Source organism: Vidua macroura, chromosome 6 (assembly GCF_024509145.1).
Source record: "Vidua macroura isolate BioBank_ID:100142 chromosome 6, ASM2450914v1, whole genome shotgun sequence".
In the NCBI taxonomy this organism is placed as follows: Eukaryota; Metazoa; Chordata; class Aves; order Passeriformes; family Viduidae; genus Vidua; species Vidua macroura.
In genome coordinates, this window is record NC_071576.1 from 60,902,267 (window position 1) to 60,930,161 (window position 27,895).

At 40.8% G+C, this 27,895-nt stretch overlaps 1 protein-coding gene across 1 annotated transcript in view; it reads left to right on the top strand.

Annotated features, from left to right (window-relative positions):
* The window catches only part of CSTF3 (cleavage stimulation factor subunit 3), a 47,929-nt gene that overhangs the window by 15,528 nt on the left and 4,506 nt on the right, over positions 1-27,895 (top strand). Inside the window, exons 4-16 of the mRNA XM_053981150.1 lie at positions 16,469-16,501; positions 16,884-16,981; positions 18,341-18,407; positions 18,504-18,538; positions 18,669-18,795; positions 21,274-21,351; positions 21,552-21,714; positions 22,223-22,332; positions 22,709-22,825; positions 23,935-24,009; positions 25,184-25,327; positions 25,434-25,536; positions 26,970-27,039. Of these exons, the coding sequence (XP_053837125.1) occupies positions 16,469-16,501; positions 16,884-16,981; positions 18,341-18,407; positions 18,504-18,538; positions 18,669-18,795; positions 21,274-21,351; positions 21,552-21,714; positions 22,223-22,332; positions 22,709-22,825; positions 23,935-24,009; positions 25,184-25,327; positions 25,434-25,536; positions 26,970-27,039 (1,220 nt within the window). The remainder of the gene's footprint in view (positions 1-16,468; positions 16,502-16,883; positions 16,982-18,340; positions 18,408-18,503; positions 18,539-18,668; positions 18,796-21,273; positions 21,352-21,551; positions 21,715-22,222; positions 22,333-22,708; positions 22,826-23,934; positions 24,010-25,183; positions 25,328-25,433; positions 25,537-26,969; positions 27,040-27,895) is intronic.

Here is a 27,895-nt window from a genome sequence, read left to right on the forward strand (position 1 = left end):
CATAAACAATTCCAAAGTGAGGAGAAGGAATATGCTTTGGTCCATAATATATAACATTGCAGAGGTAGCATTTGCTTTGTGCATGTTACACACATGTAGTTAACTGCACATGAGGAAATCTTACAGTAGATTGAATCTGATCTGTATTGGGGTTTAGCTGGTTTGGTAATGACAAATAATCATAATACAAAACATGGGAGCATTTCCAGGGTTCATTGGACCATCATAAATGTTACATTTTGAGGCTAGGCAGATGATTAGAAAGGTGTTCTTTTTTAATTGAGTTTGTGCACAGTTTTCAGTAATAACTTCTCTTGGGTGGAGTCCTGTTGCATCTTGAGACAAGACCTCACTGTTAACCTGAAGTGTAAACAGCTGGGCTGTCTCTGTTGCATTAAAAGCAGATTGGACAGGCCCTGTGGCAGGGGCTGTGCATTAATCTTAGCTTGCACCAGTTCCAGTGAGCACACAGTGCTGATCTCTTGGCAAGTGCTGTACGCAGTGCTCTTGTAGATTGCTGGGCTCAAGGCTTTCAGAGCTTTAACATCTCTGATGTACTCCAAAAGGAGAAGAGTTAGTATGCTGAGGCTGTGGTAATTTTATTCCTGCTTTCACCCTGGCTCTGAGTTTCAGCAAAACAGCTTGTACATAAGGTTAAATTACATAGTTTTTATCCTTAATTCAAACTATTCCTCTAAATCAGCTAATTTGGAAAGTTTAATATTGTAATGGAGGATTAAGTGTCTTACCTCCTTAAATTCCTGTAATATCTCTATATGAAATAGAGATTCTAATGAGGACAAGATACTCTGTCCAGTTCTTCATGGTTTGCATTACTGCTTGAAATAGTCAGAAATAACCAGTGAAACTAGAACAAGACATGACTGTACATTCTTGCTATAAACAGTCTGATACTTCTGTATTGGTTTTTGTGAGAATGAACACATTGCTTAAAATACATTTCAGGTCTTGCATTTGGACTAAAATAATGCCTAGTTGTTCAGTTTATAGTATTTTCTATGTCCATACTGCAACAAAGTCAACTTCCTTCAGCTGTTGTTCACCCTCGAAGTATGGGTTTTCAAATACATTTTACTGTTTAAACGAAACAAAAATGAACTCTGAAATTAAGATTTGCAAAAATGGGGTGGCAGGTGTGTAGGTGTATATGTGCTATCCTGCAGCTAAAACAGATGTGAAGTTAGCATGTGAGCTAACTTCATTGTGTTCAGTGGAACTGCATTTAAACATCAAACTATATTTAAAAGGTTCTTTTAATTTAGGATTTTGAAAATTTTTATGGTTAAATGAAGACTTACTATAGGTTCTATGCCTGTGGATTCCTGAGGAATCTCTCAGACTATGTATGTGCATCTGTGTTCATGTGTTTTATGAACATATATGTTTAGATTATAATGTCACACAGCATAATGTTCTTTTTAAATCATAGAGTAGGAATAGGAGTGGGTGAGCTTATCAGTGCAAATTGTCTACAGGTAATTTATCCAGGCTACCTAAAAGTTCATAGGTACTTAGAAAAATAATGTATGTAGAATATATTTATAATTTCAATGAAAAGGATTTTATCATCTGCAGCTTCAGTCTGAGTGCAAAAACATGCTTTGGTGCTGTGTGTAAAGGAGTGGGAAGACAGAGCTGGATTTCCTCTTTCTTTTTGTTGTCTTGAACCCAGTATTGGCCTGCCTTTTCTCCATTCCTACCTACCCATCACAGTACTGTCTTTGTGTGTTTTTATGGGCAGGTGCAGGAGTGTATTCAGTGTAAGAATTGTGAACTCTCAGGTATTGCTGGGTGCTGCATCTTCCAAAGTGTGCTTGCAGTTCATCTTTCAGATGATGAGGAGGTCCCAGGAGGCCTTGGCAAGAAGCTGTCACTGCACAGCTCAGACATGTTCTTTCAGTGCCACAATTGTACTGACCATTTCAGGTGGGGCAGCAAGGGGGCTGGGGGGCAGATTCCCTAGTAATGAAATGTAACTGCAGATTTGATCTAAAAAATAAATCTCAAATTAATCCCATGACAAACTTCTTAACATTGTAATTACTGCAGAAGAAATCTGGTGCTCTTGCTATTTCTAAATTATGCTTATGCATAATTGAATAGCTGCTGGTTAGTAATGGTATTGCATCTGTAAAGTATGCAAGCACGTTTAACAGCCTGTGGTGGGCACTATATTGTAGAAGCAGTTCAGAATTAATTTCTTTTAAACTTTCCCTGAAACATGCTTTAGTTAGTCTCTGTAGGTTACTGTTTCATAATTGTATCACAGATACTTAGAAAATTGCATTACAGCATGCTGGAACTTGAGGTACAAGCAGCCTTGCTATTGATGTTAATGCAGCAGGGGCTAGAAGGATGGTAATTTAATATATGTAGGCTTGCAGCTACTTAAAGGTGTTAAGCATTTCTAATATACAATTCATACAAGCTGAAGATGAGTGACAGTGAATAAGTGCACAGAAAATTGCTTTTGTAGCACATTTGCTTTTGGAAGCTTAGCTTGCAGTTTTCCTTCCACCAGCTATGTCAATTGACCCCTTCCCAAGATTTGCCATGGCATTGAGTAATTAATAGTTTTAGTTACCAGCAAAGTGCTTTGGAAGTGTCCCTGCACAGCCTGACAGTGCAGCCAGGTGAAGAAACATTTCCTTCATACCAGATCAGAACAGCAGGCCCTACACTGAGAGCCTTAGTCTAGCAGGTTTCATTTCACTGGGGGAATTTTGTCATTCTGGTCCTGATGGACTGTGGCTTTGGGAATTTTAAATTCTGCCTAATTGTAGGATTGTTCTAGATATTCTTACTCCATGTGATGATGGCCAATAGTTGGATGAAAAGTGACTAGGAGAAAGTACAGTTCATTTATAATAAAGAATGTAAAGTTCAAATGGACTGGTTCTAAATAGAAAGGGATAAATGTTTAAAAGCACACATAGGTGCCCTGGAAAACCCTACTAGCTATTTAAGGGTTTTTTGTAAAAATGCACTCTTAAAACAGTCCCAAATGCATGACTTGTTAGTCCAAGTCACCCAAAGAAGTGCAGTGGGTGCAAGCTAAATGCAGAGCAGGGTCCCCATCCCTACTCCACCCCCTAAGAAATTGCTACCCTGGTACCTTACTTGCCCATGATTGTTGTCCACCAGTTACCATTCCCCAGGGAAATGTTACCAATAAATTTAGCTCAAGTGAAATTCTGCTCAGAAGTCCTTGAGTAGGATGGGCAAGCACTTCAGAATATTCCACAGTATTTGCTCTAGATAAAATATCAGTGCTTGTAAGCCTGAGCAGGAGACAGGCTGTATGATATGTTGTTACAGGATAAAAATTTAAGTTCTCCCACATAAGATGGGACTAAATTTAATTCAGGCCTTGTTTTTTTTGGGAGGGGGAATTCAATTTCAGATTGATAGACAAAAGCACATGCTTTTTTGTATGTGTACAGGATAGGTATTAAAAGGGAAATACTGTCAAACTTTAAAATCAGCTGTCAGACCTGAATTCAGGAATATTTTTTCTGTCACTAAGCAAATGGAGGTAAGTTTCTTGCTAGTAGTCTTAGCTGTTAAAAAAAATACTGTTGCATTATCAGCTATTTACAAAAGAAAAGAGGCATATTTATTTGTCATTTTACTGATGCTTCCAAAGTTTGGGGTTACCCCTAGAAAAGTCATGAATAAGGTCAGCTGTGGGTTTTTTTAATTTGACAGCGAGAAAAGTACTGATGTTTTCAAATAATTAAATTTGATCATTCTGGTTGATCTTCTGTCTGAGTCAGATGAAGACCCTGCACTGAGGAGGTGTCCTTAGACTTCTAGCGGTCTGTCATTTCTGCACAAGCTTCACAGTCAAACATTTTTCACTGCTCTTGCAGTGCACCTTTGTGCCTCTAATGCACGGAAATGTTGAGCACCTGCTGAGTTGCTGCAGCTGCTTGAACCCTCTGGTGGTAGCTGTGTTTGCCTGCCAGGCTGGCAGAGTTGCTGTAACTCTCTAGAAAATGCTGGTTTTCACCTGTGAGCAGACATTTCTGCTGCAGTCAGTACTGGAAGTCAGTTCTCAAGTGCTGGCTGACTCAGTCCATCACAGAGGTTTTGTGGTGATGCTTCACCGTGTTGCTGAGCCTTCTCAGAGTGGATTTTTTTAAGGCTGCTACATCACCATGATGGCACACGCCCAAACCGAGCCGAGCTCCATTGCCAAGCACCGTTCTCTTCCAAAGCTGGCCTCAAGTTTGGACCTGGGGAGATCCACATCTTTCCTTGGGAACCTTGGCTGCCTTGCTGGGAGCTGCACCTTCTCAATCTAGAGGGCTTACATTATGTTTTGGTAGCAAGTCTCTGTTTTGTACTTAGCAGAATTTTTTCTGCCAGTGTTGGAGGTAGTCAGTTAAGCTGCTGTGTTAGTTACGTGTCACTTTTACAGAGTGCTTTGGTATTGACGTGTGCTTGGTGTTTTTATATCAAGCCTGCCCTTGGCATCCTAGCTTAAAGCAGCAAAATAGAAGAAAAAGGAGCTATCTTGGGATTTCTGAGATCCCTCACGTGCTTCTATGCAAATTAAATTAGCTGGAAGCCTGCATACCATTTTAAACACTGCTTTAATTTTCTCTTTGCAGGCATTTGCAGCATTCTGTAATGTAAGTGCTGTCTGAATGTATTCTGTATTTACATAACAATGCACCTAGCCTAGGAGTCAAAGTCAAGTCCTGAATCAAATAATTGCCTGCTGTTCATCTACTGTAGAGGCTCTTTTCTGTAGAAAGTTTTAGAACACTTTACCTTGGGCTTCTGAATGATCAACTGTAGCAGAAAAGCCCCAAAATGCTTGATTAGAGGGGTAGGGGCGAGAAGTATCAAACTGAACAGATGTTCTGCTCTCTCAAAACAACAGTTCCCTACTATGTGTCTCATTTTGCATGGCCAGCACTTGGTGGTGGTGGGGTGCAGAAGAAAACACACTTTTCCCTGTGAAAAGAAACCAATAAATGAGATTATTAATCCCAAATAGGGCTTTAGTGCAAAGAAGCTGTAATTGTTCTGAGTATTCCCTAGCGTGAGGGGCAGAACTGCCAGCAGTATTTATTTGTTGTGTACAGGTGTCTGTAAAAGCAGCACATTTCTGGTCAATAAACAGGTGTTCTTTTTAGCATGTGGTTCAAGGCTGACCTTTGGTAAGGCTGGGTGTTTACCTGTGCCAGTTCCTCTTCATTAGTCCAAAATCAGAATCTTTAGCTTAAATATGTGACTCTAACCCCTGGTATTTCTTCTCAGTATACTGAGAGGGGGATAGGTGGGAGGAAACTGGGAGATCAGTGGTGTTCCATCTCTCTCTTGTTCAGGCTACAAGGGCTGTGAGTTTCTGTACTGCTTTTATCATGGGCTTCTGCACTTCATCTTCCCCCTAAGAGGTGAAATAAGCTGCAAATGCACCTACCTAGGCTGCATGGGAAATTAATGTTAGCACAACTGTTAGATGGAAATCTGACATCAGAGCAGCTCTTCTCTCTGCTAAACCAACACCAGTGAATTTCAGATAGGAACAACATAATGAATTGTCCTTACAAGTTTTTTGTCTTAGAAGTGCAGCTGACTTAAATGGGTTTTAATTCTATAGTTCTGACAGCACACCGTGTATAGAAAAAAGCCCACAAGCAAATGGGAACCTCACATAAAGTGTCAGTCATTTTGGGTTGACCTGTAAAATTAAAAGACTTCAGTGTAGAGCTAACCCCTCTCACTTTTCAGTGGTAGTGTCACCTACGTTTCATTTCTAAAGCATGGAAATGTTTAATCTGTGGTTTTATTTTCCAACTTCAGTGCATCTCTACGTAGCCAATTATTCAAGTGTGAAGCAATTTATTAAGTGATCTAAGCACTAACATCAACTCATAGATTTAAAAGTAGCTATACAAATATTTTTGTCTTGATCCTCTTTTTTCAATAAATTCCTGTGGATGGAAGCTGAGCAGGCTTAGCTTTAACCTCTGAGGGCATGAAGCTGAAAGTTAGGGAAGGAGAAGAGGAACTCACTTTAAAAACTCTACTTGTACAGTGTTTAAGGGGAAAATAGTCTAGAAAATAGTCTAGAAACTTGAGGGGTTTGTAATACAAGCTAGAGTAGCTTGTAATTAGCTAGGATAGTAATTACACTCAAATTCAACAGTGCTGGAAAGAGGATCCAGAGTAGTTATGCAGAGCATGTCCATGAAAAGTTTTTGGGTCAAGTTTTTACCAGAAAGATTTGCATTGTTCATGTGGTTTCAGATTAGTTTGTTGGTGATCAGTCCAGATGTGGTAGCTAGATACTGAGAGGACCCTGCAGTAATACTCCTATCTTGAAGGAAACTGTTTTACCACTGAATGCTGTTTTCACAGAGAATTCTGTTTTCTCTTCATGGCCAAAAGACAGAAATCTGGGTGTTTAATTCTGTGATTGACTCTTCAGGTATAGTCTTTCCTTCTCCAATATTAATTTAATATTATAGATGAGATTTCCCAGTAGTTATGATTAAGAATGTGCATTTTCAAAAAAGACACAGGGGAGTTTCCTTGATTTCTGACAGACATGTGAAAGATTTTTGATGAGGGCAGCTACCTATATTAGAAAAATAACTTCCCTGAACATCAGCAGGAATACTTCATTCATGTAAACCAAAAGCAGCTCAGTCATCCTCTGAGGCAGATTATTACCCAACTTTAGTAAATGATTGACATAATCCTGTTTCTTAATTATTTCATAGGACATCCATGGCAAAGCCAGGAACCACATCCCTTCCTTTAAAGATTCATTTCATAGCACTACAGTTGAAGTGTGCTTGGTTTGGGTTTAGTGGGTTACCTTTGCTAGGGTTTATTTTGTAATGCAGTGTACAATGAACAACATCTTGTCAGCTGCAAATCGATGCTGGGCTGCAGAGAATTACTTGTGCCTGAGCATTATTCTGCACTATTAACTTTGAGATTTCTGATTTATGGTTTCCTGTGATGAGACAGTGGCTTGTGTGGTCAGACATGAGAGCCCTTAGGCACTTTTGGAGGCTGAGGCCATTCTCTGGGCCATTTCTGCTACAAATTATTGGAAAATTGCTCTTTATGTTCTAAGAACAGAGGCAAAATATTACGAACAATTTGTTCTCTGCTAATAGGCCAAGCTGGTCTTGTGCTAATATTATAAAAGAAGATTATGCTGGATGACATAATTACATCTTCAAGTACTATTTTTTTCTCTTTGAATAACCTGTATTCCTTTTCCTTAGGAGAATTGCTTGTTTGGCTGGCTTTACTGGGGAGAGCCTTTATGAGACCAGTTCCATGCTAGAAAATGTGAGCCATGAATGCATGGCCACTGAATGAATTTGACCACTCAGAAGTTCTTTCTGGTCTTAAGATATCTTCATTTGGGCTATCAGCCCTTTTTGCTGAGTCCCTGTGGAGGCTGCCTTACAGATGTGTAGCTTTTATAAAATTTTAATTTTTAGGATCTCTTTAGGAAGTAAGATCTCTTTGAAATTGTAAACTGCTCAGGTGTACTTTCAACATATGCTTAGTGAATGAACAGATATTTCTTCCATAAAAATTATCATTATTTGATAGCCATATTTTACTAAAACAAATTCTCTGAAATACTATAATTGACAGTTTGTAAAAAAATATGCTTATCAAACTTACTCTTTTCTGCCCTTTTTTGCAAATCCTTTTTATCTGAAAAGAATGTGTCAAAGCTGCAGGCACGTGATGAGTATAGTGAGAAATTATAAAACTATAAACCTAATGGGGAACTCAGTGCCCCCTAAAACACCCACATAGTCAACTGCTACTTTCTTAAAGAATTTGAGGATAGCAAAATGAAAGCAGGAAAGATTTTTTTTTTTAATAGCTGTACATTACTGTAATGGACATTGATTTCTGATAGACATGAGAAAACACAATGGTTTCAAATTAAGAGTCTTAATAAATGAAATCTTAAGTCACAGCCTTGTAAGGTGTGAGAGGAACAATTGGCTTTTTTCCCCCTAGGTAGTGGTGCCTCACATGCCCTTTATTCCATGTAATCTGTTGCAGTGGTCTGATCCCTGCCTTGCTTTTAGGTCTGAGTATTGCAAGGAATTTCCAGCTTGGATTATAGGGCAGAGCCTGTCTGGTGGCACTGGCAGACTGCAGTGGGTGTCTGTGCTCCTCAGATAATAGGCACTGGTGCCTATTATCTTATTAAATCAGCTGAAAAAAGCATTAGAGGAGTGCCTGTGTTCAGTTCCAGTGGCCTTGCTGAGGGACTGTTCTGTTTGAAAAGCAGTTGAAGTAGACAAATGGTGTAATTTGTCTGATTTTACAAATTAGGGATCTTTATCCCAATGAGATGGGCCAAATATCTTGGCTTTGGGCTTCCCTCTTAATGAAACTTTTTAACTTCAGTGATCTAGGCAACAGCTAAGACTGCAAATCTTTAATTTATCTCATTGCATTTTGTCATGTTAGAGATTATCTTGCAATCCATGGGTGCTAGATGTGCTTTTGAATCCTATAATTTGAGAGTTAAATGATAAAAAACTAATTCTAGGAGGAAAGTCACTGCTGCTTTGCATGCTTCCTAAGAACTGCAAAGGGTCCCAGTAGATCTGGGAATGTTAGCTACCCAAAAACACATCCTAGAACTTCCCACTGCTTCTGTAAAATACAAAAGACACTGAAAAAGGGATGAGCAGCAGAAGTGAGCTGAAGCACACGGGAAAAACCCAAATGCCTAAGTTGGGAAGGAAGCAAGTTTGCAGGGCTGTGAATGTGGGGTGGTGTTTTCCCCCGTGGCTTAAAGGGAGTGTGAAATTGAAGAGGAAATTACAAGCCACGGGGCATGTTGAAAATTGACTCTTCATTAAAATGAGATTGAGAATCTGGTTATGAAGAAGAATCTGGCTAGAACATAGTGGGTGCTTAGCATTTGTAAATTACTTCATACAGCTAATATTACATTCCATTTCATAATGGGCAGATTGCCTAAATAAAAAAAAGGTAATGGTTTTCCTGAGATGGAGAACATATGAAGGAGTGGGTAGGAACAGAGCAAGGAAAAAAAGCTGGCAGTGTTTATGTGAGCTGTGCATCTGGGAGCTTCATCAAAAACCAGCCAGTTCAGCAGACTCCCAGGAAAAGAAAACTTAGCCATGTAGCAGTTCTCTTCTTCACCCCCAATTTCTGGGCAGTTTTTCAATGTCAGAGCTGTAGGGTGGTAAAGTAAAAGAGAAGTGACACTGTCTGTCTTTTGTTTTGAAGAGCACAGAGTGTGCTTTTCATCATGACTTAAAAGGGCTGTTTCTGCAGCTTCACTCCTAATCTATGAGAGATGTTTGCAGTACTGGGGCTCAGTTAGTCAGGAAGAATAGCAGTGCAAGTAATAACAGGTGGGCTGCAGATTGGGGTGGGGGGCATGTTTTTCTAATGAAAGTGTGTTCTGGAAAGAAAGTAAAACTCCAAAATGAGAAGAGATAACATCTACAGGATGCTGTAGATAGGAAGAAAGAGAAAAGACACATGAGAAATTGCTTCTTTTTTTATAATCAGATTAAAACCAAAAGAGTTGTATTTGATGTCTGAAATAAATGAAGGAGGGAGTGATTGCAATTCAGAATCATTCTCCAATCAGAAAAATCACTAAAGAGTTTTGTCACCACTGTTGTTTTTTTTTTTTTTAAGGCAGCCTATAAATAAATATTTCTCTGTATACCCTCTAGATTCTGTCTAGTCTCTTGAGAGTGGTGCCTGAAAATTGTGCATTCTTTTCAAAATATTAACATGAAGGAAGGCCCTCCCTGCAGGACTAAGAGCCCAGCATTTTTTGTAAGGGGGTAGAGGCGGGTGCTACTCCTGCAGATTTGTCTCTTTGTGAAAATTAATCAAATTTCACTAAGGTGCAAACCGAAGCACAGTTGCTAGTTTTAGTAGCTCTGTCTCTGAGCTCTTATTTATTAGTGAAGCGTTTGCTCTTTACACTAGAGTAGGTATTCAGGAATTAGATGGGGTAGGTAGTTCTTTTATATTCCAAACTATATCATTAGTAGCAAAGTTTATTTACTGCAGTGCATTAATCCTTCATCACTTCTGGATCAATGTTTACTGTAAGTAACAAAGAGGTTGTCCATATTCTCAGGCCTTGTATTCCTGCACTTCTGGAATGCACTTTGCTCGTACCTAAGCATTTTCTATCCAAGTATTTGTATGGATTGATTCCTTTCCTGGTGCATCAGAAAATTAAAGGTACTGGGTCTCTCAGTCTAATAGATTAAACAAAAAGACTTCTTTCCCTTGCAGATTTTTAAATTGGTAATTATTTGTTTACATAGTTCACATTATTTGTTTACATACTCAACACTGGTTAACTAGGGAATGTTACTCTGTCTGCAGAGGGCATTTCACAAGTTTTTCTTTTGCACCCTTTTCCAAAGCCTTCTGCTCTGAGCTGTTCTCTCACCATCCTCAGGACCCCTGGGTTCCTTTCTTTCCCAGACTTCCAGATAAATCTAGTTTTATGTTTGCAGTTTCAGAAATGTCCTTTTCAAGTCTTCAGTCTAATTTCTGCAGTTAGTCAGTGAGGGAGATGTTCAGGCAGAGATCCTCCAGGCTGCTGCCTCTGAGAGGAGAGGTGCTGGTCGAGTGTGTTAACTTGATATGCTGTGGTTAATTGTTTCTGAAGGCTGTTGCAGGTTTTATTAAAGGCTTGGGGTGATGAAGCTCTAATGAGAATTTTCAAGAAGAGACTGAGGAGCAGTCTTGCCTATCACTGCCCATTCATGCAGTGGCTCTATCTCTGACACTGCCCTGTCCCCATTTCCTGCAGCCACTTAGCTCCTTATGAAAATTCCTGCCCTTCATTTCCTAATTATCTTTTTTCCTGTAGACATGACCAGCTTTTTCTGTTGAAAATGGTCATGTGGCTCAGAATTTTGCTATTAAAAGTCAGCTTTCTCACTATCTGTTCAGTAAGTGCCTGTTCAACTATTTTTGAGTGCAGGATATGAACTGGTAATTGGATTTACAGAACTGCAGCTTTGCTTCATTAGCAGAGCCAATAGTCTCAGTTACTGTAAAGTTTTTTATTCTTAAATACTGTGAGCAAATTGAAAGTGTATCTAACTATTAATATAGTGTGACACCTCAAGGATGGTGGGGTGGTGGAACACTGGGACAGGTTTCCCAGGGAGGTGATCAATGCCCAGAGCCTGCTAGGGTTTAAGTGTCATTTGGACATGTAAATTACATTTCAGTGTAATTTAGCCCTTAGGAACATCCTTGAGCCTCTTGTCAGCCCTGAAGTGGGGCTGGGTGATCAGGGTAGGTTCCTTCCCACTGAAACATTCTATTCTTAGGTTTCCTCAGAAGCAGATTGCAAAATAGTGGGGGTTTTCCCCCTCTACATTACAGCTGTGAGTGAATCCTATTTTTCACATGATATATCTGGTGGGAACAACATGACTTTTAAATTTTGATGCCATGGTTCTGGAAGCTCTAGACATAGTCCTTGTAAATAGTAGTTGGAGGCATTTAATTTAGAATAACTTTTCAAGTCCCATTTTATGGCAGACTTTGAAATTGAAACATATAACCAGGTGAATGTGAAAAATTACAGTTCTGAATGAAAATATGTAGAATCTCATCTTGCTGCCTTTTGAGAAAATGAGTTTTCCTATGGTCAGTGTACTCTTATCTCTTCCTTGCAGGCTTTACTAATAGCAAGATAAAAGCTGTATTTTCACAGGGAGTACTAAAACTCTGAATGAAGACAGCAGAAATACCTAATAATTCAAGCCTTATCTGGTACAAATTGTAGCAAAACAATATATTACAGAAATTGCATCTGCAGACACATGCTAATGTTTTTCAAGAAAGGATTCGGAATATCTGGCACAAATGAAATATAGGCTTTGTTCAGCATACATAAAATAAGTTTTGCATCCAGTTATTTAGACAGTGATAGTCCAGCCTCCTTGGGTCAATGGCCACAGGGAAGTGCAGTGCTAGCCCTGCCTTTTTTCTGCATTTCATGTGCCTGGGCAGAGCTTGGGTTGCTGTTTGCAAAGGCCATTGCTGTTCCCTGAGCTGTAGGACAAGGAGTTTGTCACGTTAAGTGCTCACTCACACAATTAGTCACTGACTGGGAGCCTCAGCAAACAGCAAAAGGCTGAATGTGCTGCAGATAGAACAGAGAATTAGCATCCCCATCCTTTCAAATGCCACTCCTTTGAGGTAATCTGAGCAGTTTGAATTGCTGTGGTGCCTAGCCTGTACTTCGGAGACAGAGAAATGGGAATGTATTTTGTTACACCCACAGTTCTTACTGCTAGAGACTCAAATTGCACCCCACTGTGCTTGATTATTTCACCCTAACAATCAAGATGTAGGAAAAAAAAAAAAAAAAAACAAATGGTCAACGCAAATGGATTCAGTGGTGATAAATTTTGTGTAGTCTGATCTTATTTTTTAAATGTTAATTGTATTGATCTAATACCCAGTTGTGTAACTGTCAATGAATATAGATATTTCACAATGAGTTCCCTTCAGTTAACAGAAGCAATATTTCCAAATAGATATATTTAGACTCTGGTTGTAATTTTGTACTGTGAAACAGATATTGTGTATTTAAAAAAAAAAAAAACAAAACCCAAACAGTAAGGATGATGCATGTCTTTTAGTGTTTGTAACAAAACTAGATTTTAGGAAAATCCTCAAAAAGGTGACACCGTATTGCTGTGGTGTTTCTTTCTCTCCTAGTTTGTCAGCTGCTGCAGTCTCAGGGGTGCAGAGTGTTTCTCTTCAGGTCCAAAAAAACTCTAAAAAACTTTGGAGAGTAGTGCAGGGGCAGTGAGGGCAAGAGCAAGAGGATTTACCTCACCAAGGGGAGAGCTGCAGGGAATGAATAAGGGAACATCAGATTTTGTGCTGGAGAAAATATTTTTTCCCCTGGAAAGTAACAATTGATAGAAAGAAAGTGGAGTTGGGATATAGAAATAAATCAAACCATGCTCATCCTTAATTATCATGTACTAACTGTGCTTCCTTAGGAGCTTGGTGGAAAGCTGAAGAAGTTAAAATAAAACAGGGATACTTTTTAGGCTTGTGTTGCATGGTGCCAGACAACTAGAACTAGTATTAAGTCTCTAGATTAGTAAAATCACTTGCCTTGCATAATCATAAATGATTCATGTGTCTTGTAAAAGTCTGTTTAAAAGGCTGAAGTGCTGTGTAATTTATGGATTAAGTTTTGCCCTTCAATGTTTGTGAAGCTCGTTATAGGGAATTACATTGTGTATTCTGGGAAGAAATTTGACTTCTATTATCTTGTACAAAGATGATAAAGTAGTGACTTAAATTTCTTATTGGAGCATCAAATCTAAAGTTACTCTTCTAGCAAAGCAGGTGGAATTTCTCTTTGCCATGAGCAGAGCAGGTTCAGGTGTTACTTGCTACAGGAATGTCCAAGCATAGCTGGTCAGACTGGGAGGTCTTTGTGTAGTCCTCAAGGATGGAGGGGAGACACTCATTACATGGATTTTTCCTTGGAATGAGGCTATCCCTCAGCTCATTGAGTAGGAGATGGATTTGTGGTGGAGCCACTCCTTTGTGTCAGCTTGTGAGGGTTAGACCTGCCCCTTGAATTAAAGCAGTCAGAATAGGAATCCTGGCAGCCTCAGAAACTGGAGGATAAGCTGCTGTAAATGTCTTTCTAGTTGACTTTGTTTGTCTTTTAGGGACAAAATTAGAGTAGTAATGTCAGTTCTTTAATGCTTTCCCACATCTCATCACTGCCTGTTGCAGTGTCTGTCGTAGGAAAACCAAGAAATGTGTGATGGGTCCTGGGGGCATCACCTGCCCCTGCTGGGGGTGGTGCTGGGCTTTCCCTGAGCCAGGGCTGCCAGGGTGTTTGCTTGGGAGTGGTGAGCCAAGAAATGCAGATTCCTGCAGGAGTGGTGCTTTTCTGGCATAGTTGATATGCTCACAATACAAAGAAACACACTCCATTTTCAGAAGGCTTCAAACCTGTTTTTATTCTAGCATGCAGGCTTTTTGCACATTCTTACAAAACTCAGAGTTTACACTTTGCTCATTGGTCAGGAAAGACAAAGTGCTCATTGGAACAGGCAGCTGCAGGTTTCTCTTATTTATCCTTCTTTCTTTCTTGGTTTCCATGTCAACAACCTTGGTAAGAAATTCTTTCAGGGGTAAACATGGATCCTCTGATCAGACTTCTCTCTGGCTCACAGAAGTCGCTGTAAAACCTCCTCCACACTTTTCCATTGAGAGAACCAGTAAGCGTTGGCCAGTACTGCTTTGCTTTTCTTCTTAAACAAATCCTTCTGCTTGCCAGCCTCCTGACTCCACTGGTACCAAGGTTTCTGAATTTTTAGATACCAAACCCCTTGTGTTTGCATTTAACAAATACGGAACGCTGACGTGAAGTCCAGATGTGGTCAGCAGCTTTTCATATATATGATAATCACATAGCAAATATTTTGCTTTGAGTCATAACCCATGCAAATAAAGAATATACCTCCTTTTCTTAGCAAAGTAGTTTTCTTGGTCCTGGGAAGTGCAAGCAGTCTAATTGATACGTATTCCTTGTGCTCCATCCTTTGATGTTGCCTGGTGACAGTGCTGCCAGGAGCTCCTAAACTTGCTGACACTGTTTACCTGGCTGCACCTGGGAGGCAAACTCATTTTTTGCCCAGTCTGCTTACAGCTTTTCCTTCTGAGCTCTTAAAAAATTATTTTTCATCTTGTTACTGAATAACCAGAGGGTGATGCCTTTTGTCAGTGGCAGAGCCATGAATTAATTATTTAATTTTCACAAAAGAATTCATACTATCTCCTATCTCACTCTGTTTAAAAAAGAAAATTAATCTTGCATATCTTGTTGAAGGTTTTACTTGAATTAAGTACAAGGGAAAGAAGGTGCAGGCAGCTGTCCTGTGTGCTAAGGCATAGAAACCAAGATTCTTTTTTTCTTTTCCACTCAGCCAAGGATAGCAGGAGATTTCAGGGAGCGGGAAAAGAAAGATGAAGTAAAAATGTCATCCTGTTAAAGAAGGATGAAGTAAAGGTGTCTTATTTTTATTTTTATTTTTGGGACTCTTTGCAAGACACAATGAGGTTTTCCTTCCTGCCATCCTGGATTGTGTGGAATCCTTTCAGCCTGGGTGGGGTACCGCTCCACTTCAAGTATGGTACAAGGGTCCAGCCTGCCTTGTGTGCCAATAAAGTTTTTATTTCAATATTATTTCAATTCTTTCATTTTTAACTGATCTTTTTCAGGAGTGGGAGAGATGGGGATGGCTCTTTTGAGTCTCTCAGGCCCAGGGTGTTGCAGAAATAGAGATGCTCAGGGAACAGGAGGCGGGGTGTTCTTATTTTAGATCTCCTGCAGTCCCTGTCTCCTGATGTCTCCATTAAAAATTCTGCTGTGCTTTAGAGTGGGAATGATATAAACTGAAATAATTCATCCCTGGTTCAAAGGGTGCTCTTTGCTGCCTACACCGTGCTCCTCGGGGAGATGGAGAGGTGCTTGTGTTTCACACCACAATAAAGGCTGGGAGTCCTCTAAGTGAACAAAGAGCAGTGAGATTTAAAAGGGGAGTTGGATGCTTTACAAAAATGCAACACAGCACAACAAATCCTTATTTCATTAAAGGCACTTTATTTCAAGGCATCTTTGAAGGGTATTGTTGATTTTCCTTGTGTCTGTAGAGATTACCTGGCCTGCTACCATAGCTGGAGCTAACAAATCCATGCAGGATGCCACTCTGCCCTCCTCCTCAGTCTGGTGCTTTCCTTTGTCCTGTCTGAAAGGCAGCCTGTTAGCTGGGGGCTGAATTTCACCCCCTGCCCTTGTGGTGTGTGTCTGAATGAATGAAAGTGCTGCTGGCATGTGAGTGTGCTTTGCTCCCTCCTCCAGGGAGCACCAGGGCTGGGGCAGCTGTGGAAAAACAGGTTCTCCATGGGTATTATTCCCTTATTCAGCATCAGCAGGTTGGAGCTAAGTGCACTTTGAGAATGAATATTCAAGTATTAGCCTAGTAGTTTTGTAAATACAGTATTTTACCCTTAATTTACTAAATCTTGGTCTAGAAGCTCTGGCACCTAAATCTGTATCTGCACTGAATGCATCAGGTTTCCTTGAAATAAAAGGCTAAGTCTGGATATTCAAACCACAAAGCAGATTTGCTGGTACCTACATTTTAGAATTGAAGAATTAAAAATAAAAATAAAAAACCTGCTACTTTTGCAGCAAAGTACATGACTTTTGTATGTTTAATTATATTTTTGCAACATTATGTGGTGTTTTGGTGTAATTAGTTTAGGCAAAGTACAAACTGGAATGCTGTAGTACTGTATGAAGAATATATTCCTACTATTCTAAAATAGTTTCTTAAGTGATTTGTTTTTTTTTTCTGCTTCCCTGTAGATTAAAGCAAAAAATTATGACAAAGTGGAGAAGGTGAGTCATATTAATATATGTAATATATCTCTATAGCAAGAACAAGTACCTTGTGATTGGGCTAAATCAGATTGAAAAACGCTGTAGCTGTCATTGAATGATAATAAAAATAAAAATAAAAAGTAGCACTAAAGTTGACTTGTTGCTGCCAGGCTCTAATCAGTGAAGTGTGCAGGGGGATTTCTCTGCTTAATTCTCTCCAGTTCCCTTGCATAGCATGGAGATGCTGTAAACAAAAGAATGAGTAGTTTAACTTATTCTTTCTGATAAATCTCAATCATAATTAGAAGGGTTATTTAAATTCATTTTGTATAGCTTTAAGAGTAGCAACCTAATTTCTGTGTCTGGAATCCTGATCACATCTTCTTGATGTATTAAACAGTTATTTCAGCGCTGCCTTATGAAGGTTTTACACATTGATTTATGGAAATGTTACCTTTCCTATGTACGAGAAACCAAGGGGAAGCTACCTAGTTACAAGTAAGTTCTCAGAGTTGCTCTGAATTATTCTAGTTTTATGGTGGATCTCTTCTTGATTTTTGACCAGGGGACGGGGAGGAACCTGGGTGACAAATCTATCTGGGGATTTTCTGTTGGGAATTAATATATAATCTGCATTTAGAAAACATTGAAGTCTCTCTAATTGAGCTTGCTGGGTAAAATTGGTTCCTTAGTCTGGATTCCTCTAACAGGATGGGATAAGAGCAGTGGAGGAGCTGGTGCCAGTTCCCTGCAGATGGGATTGGTGCTTGAACCAAAAACCTGAAAAACCTGGAAAACATTTCTTCCTCTTTCTCCTTGCCCTCAGTGCCCTGTTTAGTCTCCACTGGTTCCAGCTGAGACCAGTAGCAGTAAAGAGTTCAGGAATTGTAGGAAGTTTTGGAATGCATTCAAAAAGTCATAAAATTTAGGGTGTCAGAATTTTGGGGTATGTTAATCTTCATCCCTTTTCAGTTATTACATTTTGCTTGTTTATATTCCTGTGGGTTGAGTTTCAAAAAATACCAGTGACTTCCAGCATCTATGAACTGTCTCTTCCCCAGCCCACCACAATTTCTTTGCACTGTAATTGGCAAAATGAGGAATGCATTAACAGAGAAAATAAGCAATGGGTTTTAGTTTGTTTTTACATGACTGTTTTGAAACAGTTTTAGAAGTGTAAGTTTATTCAGTTTGCCTTTCCTCTGTTTCTCCTGTTAATGTGGTCAAGGAGGCAGTAAGGTGCTGAAGTGTGTTTGAGTAAAGGAAACTAGGAGAAAAGCTGGAGAGAGAAAAAAGAGCTTTCACTGAAACTTAACTAAGGAAGTTCTGTAAACATTTTAAATTTGAGGGAAAATACTTTGAATTTGGGGGGAAATAAGAAATCACATGAAGTATTCTGGGCAGTTTCCACACAAGGGAGCTACTCCTAATTGTCCCAGCCTTTTGGGGTTCCTGGAGTATTACAAAAAGGTTTGGGGAACTCTGAGGGGTCAAAATAAGAAACCATGGGTACATCTGTCAGCTGAGAAGATGTGGAGAGCAGTTGGTTTCTTCTCAACTTCATGTCATATTCGTGGATTTCCACTGCCTTGGGGTGGGCCAGGAACTGTTAAAATTCTGGATTGCCACCAATGGACTTAAATAATTCTTGAATAAACCAAACAACTAAAACCCCAACAGAATCTGAATAAGGAATTTAAAGCTATCTGAATACCAATTTTTGCTCTCAGCTGTTGAATGATAGTTCTCATTCCTTGATGTTTGGTTAGAATTTGCTGCACAAAAGAATACTCTTAAATAAAGAATTTTTAAAATACTAAACACTTGCTTTATGGTCTTTGTGGTTCTTTTCCTCAGAGAAAAAATGGCTCAGGCATATGATTTTGCTCTGGATAAGATTGGCATGGAAATCATGTCATACCAGGTATGTTTTCTTAATCAAAACACATTTTATTTCTAAGTTTATGACAAGTACAGCTAACCATTGGTTTCACTATATGTAATATTTTTTCTCACCTAGATCTGGGTGGATTACATCAATTTTTTGAAAGGCGTGTAAGTACATGAAAATTAACTTTTTTAAAGCTCTTTTTTAAAGCTTTTTTAAAGCAGTTAATGCAATGCTGATGTTCCTGCCAGTTGTGACCTGTCATAGCTGACGTTGCTCTCTCTCCCCACTGTTTAGAGAAGCAGTAGGATCTTATGCAGAAAACCAGAGGATCACAGCTGTCCGTAGGGTTTACCAGCGTGGTTGTGTCAACCCCATGATAAACATAGAGCAGCTCTGGAGAGATTATAACAAATATGAAGAGGTAACCAATAACTGATTCTTTGTGACATTCAGAAAGAAAGAATTATCCTGTAATCAAATATGGTGCCCAAGCTATACCCACTAAACACATATGTCTAAAAGAGATGACCAGCAGTATAAACACATTTTTTGTGTGCAGTATGTAGCAACTCCTGTGGCAAAACTCTACAGGTACCTGAGTGATTTTTTAATTTCTTTCAAAGACCCTCCATGAGATACATTTGACTGTCCCATTTCCCAGCTGGCCCAGTGGAATTGCTGGTGAGTGAGTGAGTGAGTGAGTGATCACTGTCCTCAGTGATGGAGCAGCTCAGCTGGCAGTGAGGACTTGTGTCCCCAAGGAGGCACTCCCCTCCTTTCACTTAGAGTCAAATGGCATTCAGCTGGGATGGTTTGGACTTCCTCCACGGCATTAAGTTACAAGGCCTCAGTGCTTAAAAGTGCTCCTCACCATCCCTCACCTGAAGCCATTCCAGCACCCCTCCAGGTGAGTCTGCTCCCACACTGCCTTTAGCTCAGCTCACTGCCCTTTCTGGCCAGTTTGTAGCTGCACCTTTAGAGTGTATTTTCAAACACAGCTGGTGACAAACCAGCCCCAGTCAGCAGCAGTGTGACTGCAAAGCTGATGTGGATGCCCTGGTGCTCAGCACTGCCCAGCAGGGATGCTCATACAGCACTGGTCCTGCTGCTTGTGCACAGGCCTGGTTGCTGTGGGTCACTGTGTCCTGAGCAGCAAAGAAGGGCCACTTCCTCTTCCCTTGTTGCTAATTATGCAAGTTGTGAGCTTGGTGCCCTCTCATGTTAGTGAGGCTGTGGTGCTTAGCTGGTGGGAGAACCTCTGGGTGGGAGAACTCCAGGCATCCCCATGTCCCATGACAGCTCATTGCCCCACAGGTGTTTGGGGACACCATTGCTGTCACCAGGGAGGATGCCCAGGACACACCTTCTCTAATGTAGGAAAATCCCCAACACAACTTCCCCATAAGCCACCCCTTCCCCTCCCACACAGCAAGCAAAGGCTCTCACTGCTGGTTCCTCCTGCTTTCATTATACACAGGGAGGCTGCCAAAGCAATGGCTCAGACCTGCCCAGTTTCCAGCTGAGGCAGCTCTGGCTGACACCTGGAACTCCAGGCTGTCCCTCAGGCTGTTTGAGCTGCTGGAAGCTGAGAACCAGTGCTGTGCTTGGGCACAGGGATCTGCCTGCCCTGTTCTGGCTACTCCGGCCTCAGGGACGGGGCTGCTGCTCACGGGTGTCCTGGCACAGGGAAATAAATGCTCCTCACCAGAAGGGCTCTTTGAGGGGGAGGTGATTGCCCATGTCAGCAGCCCAACAGCCCAGAGACTTGATGCAGGCCTCAGTATGGAAAGTTAATGGCCATTTGCTGTCATTCAAGCTGTCCTTTAGCTCAGCTGTAGCCACCAGGTAACAATACCAGCCTGTCAGTCACCAGTCTTTAATTAACTAAGTGGGCAAAAGTGGTAGGGCTCAGTGACAATCTGGCTCACAAACCTGCATGGCTGCTGAGCTGGGAGTGCATCCTGGGAGAGTCCTGCTGCATCCTCAGCCTGGTCCTGGGTTAACTGGGCTATTGCTGGGTTTGTGTGCTACATGGCCCAGTTTGCTATCCCAGACACTGCCTTTGCTTCTGTAGTGAGGGCAAAGCTTCCTTTGCTTCCCAGCTTGGGTGCCTCTTTGGACTTGGACTGAAAGCTGTGCACATCTTCTGCAAAGCCTTGGCAACCACACCAGCAAAATCCACCCAGACACAGGCACCAGCCTGCTATCAGGCTGCTTTTCCTGCCTAAAGCAGTTCTCTGAGGTTTTGCTTTTGCCAGAACCTTGTGCCCAGGGCCTGGCTGCCCCCAGCCCCTGCTGCTCTTGCAGAGCAGCACAGCAGAGCCCTGTGCACGTGTGTGCAGTCCTGGAGGGTGTCAGGCAGTGCTGACACATCTCAGGCCCCTGCTGACCAAGGCACACCTGTGGCAGGGTGTGTGTTGCATGGAACCTCTTCTAAGAGCTGTCAGTTACTTCAGGAACAGAGGAGAAGGCAGAGCTCTGAGCCTGGAGGTCAGTCTCTGGTACTTCTTGTAGAGGAAAATCAAATTGCTCATGTGCTCTCAGTCAGGGAGCTGTCACTGGCCATTGTTTAAGAGCAAAATTGTAAATCACATATAAGTTCTTCCCACTTTCACCCACAGCAGTTCATGTGAAGTTCATTGTATTTTTGAAAGTGATTAAAAATAAGCTGAGGTGCTTCAGGTCGTTTGAATTTTAGTAGTGAGTTTATCCTCTGATCCTAAGTTCTTGCCCATATATTTATTAGGTGAAATAAATATTTTGAGATTTGGTATTTTACAATAACTTTGTCCTTGCTCACTTTTGCATCCCCTTTCAAACACTTTCCTGTATAAAATAAGGTTCAGTATGTCCAAAGGGAAATTGCACATTCCCAATTCCTTTTTTCACCCTTCTCCAGGGCATCAATATTCACTTAGCCAAGAAGATGATCGAGGACAGGAGTAGAGATTATATGAATGCACGGCGCGTGGCAAAGGTACAACCTTCTGTTGACTTTTCTTTGTTCTACTTAATTCCACAAACCAGCATTAAACTTGGTTCTTACAACAAATAAAAGCATGTACAGACTAATAAGGCTGATATGCTAAAATATCTCCATTTGTTTTAGAAAGCACAGCCTGAAGTAAGCGTTCAGTGTGTTTAAATCTGTTCTTCAGAGCACTGCTTCTGTTTCAGGAGTACGAGACGGTGATGAAGGGCCTGGACCGCAACGCTCCCTCCGTGCCCCCACAAAACACCCCCCAGGAGGCTCAGCAGGTGGACATGTGGAAGAAGTACATCCAGTGGGAAAAGAGCAACCCTCTACGAACAGAAGACCAGACTCTCATTACAAAAAGAGGTGATTAGATGTCTCTAGGGCATAGAGAATTGTATTTCTCAGCTCCAGCAGAAGTCATGACGTGATTTGGTGTTCAGGGATCGTGCTGGAGTAGAAGTTGATTTTGTTTCTTGAATTGCGTGGGTGGTTTTTTATTTAAAAAAAAAAAAAAAATCTAAGATTTTGCTAAAGCCAAGCTGAAAGTAAGAAATGCATTTTGGGAGACAGTGCTATAGTTGTGTCCACTGAACCTCCAGTGCAGGTCAGGAAACAGTAGATTGCAGCCTGATTTCATGGCTGATTTTTGGTGAGCTGTGCTTGCTCCTCTGTGGACAAGGCAGGTTTTAGCTGCTGCTTGTGGTTCATAAAGTTCCTGGCAATAGAAAAGAACTGCAGCAGTGACCATTGTGTTCAAAGCCAATTAGTGTTGATGTTATCTGATTTATTGGACGAATTTTGCATTCCATACTTGGGTTGTACAATGGTGGTACCATTTCCAAGCAGTGTTTCTCTCGTGTTTTGCCCACAGTGATGTTTGCCTATGAGCAGTGTCTCCTGGTGCTGGGCCATCACCCAGACATCTGGTATGAAGCAGCTCAGTACCTCGAGCAGTCCAGCAAGCTGCTGGCTGAGAAAGGGGTAAGCAGCTTGCCACTGCCTTTCTCTTATTTCCTTGCTCTGACGTGGTGTACTGTCAGTTTTTCCTCAGAATCAAGGAGGAGGGTGTGAAAAATAGTTGTGACATGTTCAGAATTTTCAAATGGGGAAATTCAAAATTTTAAGAACTAAAAAAATGTCTGCATTTTAGATAAGAATTGTGAAAAATTGTTTCAGTCTTGACCAGTTTTAGGCATGGGGCCTGATTTTGTGATTCCTTAGGTACTGGGGAGATGATTATCTCTTTGTTGGAGCACTGAATGGAAATTCACTGGGGCTTGTAACACACAGAAGATATTCCATAAATTGGCCTTTGTTGTCACAGATGCTGAACAATTATATTATTATTTTATAACAGGACATGAACAATGCTAAACTTTTCAGTGATGAGGCTGCTAATATTTATGAAAGAGCGATCAGCACTTTATTAAAGAAGAATATGCTTCTTTATTTTGCATATGCAGATTATGAAGAGGTGAGCAAAAATAGTAATGTACTGACATTAAAATCCAAATACATCTCCCATTAATACTGTCATTTATTTGAAACATACTGAGTACACAAAAAGAATTAATTTACTGATTCTTCTAGCCTTATTCAGTGTTTCTGAGATGGAGCTGACAAATGGAGAGGAAAAGCCCATAGTATGAGCTATGAAAATCCACTGTTTTTCCATTTCAATATTGACTATGTTTCTGAAATTGTCATAAGGGTGAAATGCTTACAAATTTCCATTTCTCAGAGCATCAGCTTCTTCACTGTTAAAATGGGTATAAAGGGCACCTTTTCTGATTCCTGGGGAGGTGATGTTTTTTGTTGGCACGGCTGTGACAGAAGATGGGAGCCACCTTTGCTGCAGCTCTCTGGAGAAATCTCTTTCCCCAGGCCACCACCTCACTGTGCAGCCTCCACAAGGAGCAGTGCCCCAGTGGTGTTTGTTCCACCAGGAATAAAGGCTGTTTTCCACTGGTCAGAGGAGGACTGTGGAGTCCTCTGTGGGGTATAGTTTGCCCACTTATTTAGCGTGAAAAAGTATTTCCAGGAAGAACTTCAGGACAACAGAGGGGAGGCAAAAAAACCTTTGCCTTTAAAAGAAAAATCCTTCCTTGGTTTTCAGTGCAGCCTCCTGTATGCTGTGTCCTGTTTTTTCAAGGCTGCAGAATACAGCCTGGAGGGCTGCAGCTGGCAGGGAACAGAATGGACTATTTGAAATGTGTAGGTTGGAGAGTTAAGAAGGTGGTTTTCCTACCTATCTGCACATTGCTTTTAGACAGAGGTAAAGGATACAGTCTTTGTATGCCAAACACCTCCAATGGCAGTTCTGCTGCAGTATTACTACATTAGAAAAAGACTTCAGAGACCCCTGAAAAGCGTGTAGGTAACCATTAGTGGGAGATTAATGTGGGAAGTAAAAAATGTCTGCACAAGACAGAACATGTCTGAGTAAAGGGACTGACATACACAGTGTTCAGCCAGGGAAAAACGGTAACAGGGAAATTCTAGTTTTGTTTTCAGCTTGAGTTTTGCATTCTGGGAGATGATCTGAAGGGAGTTACTGAGCAGTCTGTGTTGGCTTTCCCTCAGAGCCGGATGAAGTACGAGAAAGTGCACAGCATCTACAACCGGCTCCTGGCTATCGAGGACATCGACCCCACGCTGGTAAGATCATCCCTGGTGCCTCCACATCCCCATGGATTGTCACCCAGAGCATGCACAGAGTGGGGAAGCACTTACAGGATTCCTTGGGTCACAGGGATGGAGCAGGTGGAGCAGTGAGGTGGCAGAATTGCAGTCTTTAATCCATTGAAACACGCTAAGACGTGTGCACTTTCCTCCTCTGCCTCTTTTACACAGTCTTTTACAACAAGTAATGAAGATAAAAGATATAAAATATTTCATAACCATCCTGTGGCCTTGTAGTTTGCAAATAAATCTGTAATGCACCATGTGGGTATCAGAGTGTTGCTGTACCTCTGCTCAAGTGACACAGTAAGCACTGTCCATGTGCCAGCTGTGATGGTGCTAAACAAGTGGTGTCAGAAGTAACCTGCCCTCAAAAGGTTATTTAGTTTATTATAAACAGACACAACAAAGCATGAGGAGGCAAAAGAAGGTGTGAAGCCAACACTAAACAACAGGCCAGTGTCAGAGGAGAGGCATCCATTTACTGACACTTGCCATTCTTTAGAGACACATCCTAATGCTTCCCAAAGGCACATTTTATGGGAAACCATGTGCCAGTTCCTCCTGCTAAGGAATGCTGCTATTTGTGATCTAATTCACAGTGAAGGAGAGCTGAATCCCAAAGAAATGCAAATCACAAATTGGCTGCTGAATTAAGTAGCACATTCATTATTTCCTTGATCAGGTATAAATACTTGCAGGCAGGAGGACTTGTATCTTGGATTGTATAATGTACAGTAAAATGCTTCATCAGGCCTTTTGGCTGTTCCTTGGCTTTAAGGATGTCTTAATTTTATTGGAAAGTTACCATTTTTACGGCAAGCCTTGAGTTCTCTGAAGGCACCAGCTAATGTAAATGACATTCATCTCCTTCCCTCCCCTTCCTTGAAAAATCTGTGTATTAACTACTGTCTTTTCATGGGATCAGTCTTAGGTGTATTCCACTTTTTATTAAAAAAAAAAAAAAATCTCTAAAAAGGTTTGCCTCGGTATTTAAAGCAAAACAACAGAGGCACAAGACAGCCTTGTTCCTATTAGGATTTGCTGTATTTTGTGAGTCATGCTTACTTCAGACGTAGTAAAAAACATAATGATATCCTGGTGTTCTTTGTTAGCACTGATGCTATTTCAATGTTAATGTGCACCTCAGGTTTATATCCAGTACATGAAATTTGCAAGGCGAGCAGAAGGCATTAAATCCGGAAGGACGATATTTAAGAAAGCGAGAGAGGATGCCCGGACCCGCCACCATGTCTATGTTACTGCAGCTTTAATGGAGTATTATTGTAGTAAGGTAACCACAGGTGCTCACCCTGATCCTAAACAAGTGGCAGGAGGGTGCACAGCTCACTGAAGCTAATAACTTTTTTTTTTTTTTTTTTCCCCCTCAATGTTTGCAGGATAAGTCTGTGGCCTTTAAGATTTTTGAGCTAGGGCTGAAAAAATATGGGGACATTCCAGAATATGTACTGGCATATATCGACTACCTTTCCCACCTTAATGGTAAGCTTTAAGCTTTGAGAGGTCTAATGAAGCATTACTCTGTGAGTTTAGGTCCAGCCCAAGTTCTTGGTATTTAAATTCTTCATGAAGCTCAGCAGTTAATCTGAACACAAAACCTGCTGGTTTGTCCAAACCGAAGCTCCAGAAGTTATGGTGACATTAAATCTGGATTCTGCTGAAGGGAGGGCAATGAACTTTCCAAATTGTAACTCACTGGCAGTGCAGGAGTTTTACAGCATCAGCTGTGAACAGTGGGAAGTACACTGAGGAATTTAAATCCTGAGGGAAAAGGTCTAAAGGAGTTTACAGTCAGCATGAGAGGAGTGAGAGATTCTGACTAGAATGAATTTAAACTCCTTCTCCCCAAGTAGATGAGATGAGCAAGATGTAAAATCAATACTGGGCATGTCAGTCATGCTTGGAAAGTGCTGGGGAGCTGCAATGGAGAGAGCAGGACACAGGGGCTGGGGAGACCCAGGCAGGAGGTGGTGGTGGAAAGGCTCTGGGTGGGATTCCCCGAGGCAGGGGCTGAATGGCCTTCTTAAAAAGGAAACCCAAGCTGCTCTGTGGGTTCTGCAGCACCAGGCACCATTCCTCTCCTGCCAGACTGCAGTACCTGCGTTTTTCAGGCACTGGGAGTTTAAAGATTTTGAGGGTTTTTCCTCCTGTGAGTTGTAAAGTGAGAGATTTTATCCAAGTTAAAGTATATTTAATTTTGCTCTAAGTTATTGTGGGTCTACATAAATATTAACAATACCTTTCTGTAAGTTGCCATGAGAAAAAAAATTATCTTAGATCTCAGTAGTTTATTGGCCTATTTTAATAACCCAGCAGAACTCCTGGAAGCCAGGAGAATTGATCTCTGACCTGTAAGTGTGGGAGGTGGTGCAGTGCACAGGGCAGGAGTTGGCAGTTTTAGGAACAAACCCAGCAACCTCTCCATCCCCCCAGCTGGCAATGTGCAAAGACTGACTGCTTGCTGGGAACCAGGTCTAATAATTTTGGGAGGATTTCTGAGGACTATACAAGCATATTAATACTGCCCTGATTTAAAAGGGAAATAATGAACCAAAAGGCCAAATTTAAATTTTCCAACATGTGCTATTGAGATAATTAAAGAAAATTTATAAAACCCCCAGAAGTCCTGAAGAGATGCCAAGCAGTAGCTGTGCTGTTGTAAAAGAACCTGTAGTAAGATCAGTTTGTCACTATCAATAAAAACAGACTTCCAAAGAACAAATTCACCTTGGAATTTAACATCAGGAAAAGTTTTATGTGGGCACTCAGATCTCTTTATACTTACTGGAATTCAAATCCATGAAAGTCAGCCTTATGCTTAATTCAATGTACACATCTCTTTCAATGGACATCTTTTAACTTGTTTTTAGTATGTTTTGCTCAGTGTGATTTTTTTTTTCTTTCTATTTTTAAAGAGGACAACAATACAAGAGTTTTGTTTGAACGTGTTTTAACTTCAGGGAGCCTTCCACCTGAGAAATCTGGGTACGTCTGCAAAAGCAGTCTCACTGCACTGGAAAAGATACATAACCCCTTTCAACCATAAATATCCCAAAGAAATTAGAAACATGAACAGTAGGACAAAATTAGGTACAGATGTTCCTTCCCCTCTTCATGCTGTCCAAAATAGCAACAACTGGGACAGATTTGGGAAAGTCCCTATCCCATTTCTAGTGAAATTCATTAATTTATTGACTTTAAAACCTCACTGGTGCAGGATTGTTGAGGATGGAGTGCAAAATCCTCCTGTACAGTAAGGATTCAGTGGTCTGAGCTGAGAAGGTGAATCAGGAATTTGTTGAGGAGGGTGCTGAGCATCTCCTGGCCATAAAAATAAAATAGGGAAAGAACCAGAAAGGACTTGGGTTAATTGCTCACTGCCATATTTTCATTTCTACTTTTTAAGTTTCTTTCTCAAAAAAAAAATGCTCACCAGAGCCTTGCAGTCTGAGGGTTCACTTCACCATTATTCTGGTAGACAAAAGCATCAAAACTAAGGAATCAAATATGGCACTGCTGTGCTCATTCATTCTGCACTTCAGTTCTGATCTTTTGTGAGAAGTATTTTTATGCCAAATTTAAAAGTGACAAAACACAAGAACTTAAAAGCTGAACCTTCTTCAAAGGTGAACTCAAATGAAGGTTGAATCAAGTCCAGAAATATGGTCAGATGTTGCTTAAGTTATGTATGAGATTTTCCATGGAGAAATCAGCAGTAACTGTATATATTTTGGGCTGTATAAAATTCTGAAGCGCTGCCTGTTGTGTTCTTGCCACTTAAAATCTGCTGGTCTGTGCAGAGGAACTGGATCATAATGCATGGTAAAAAGTCCTTCCCATA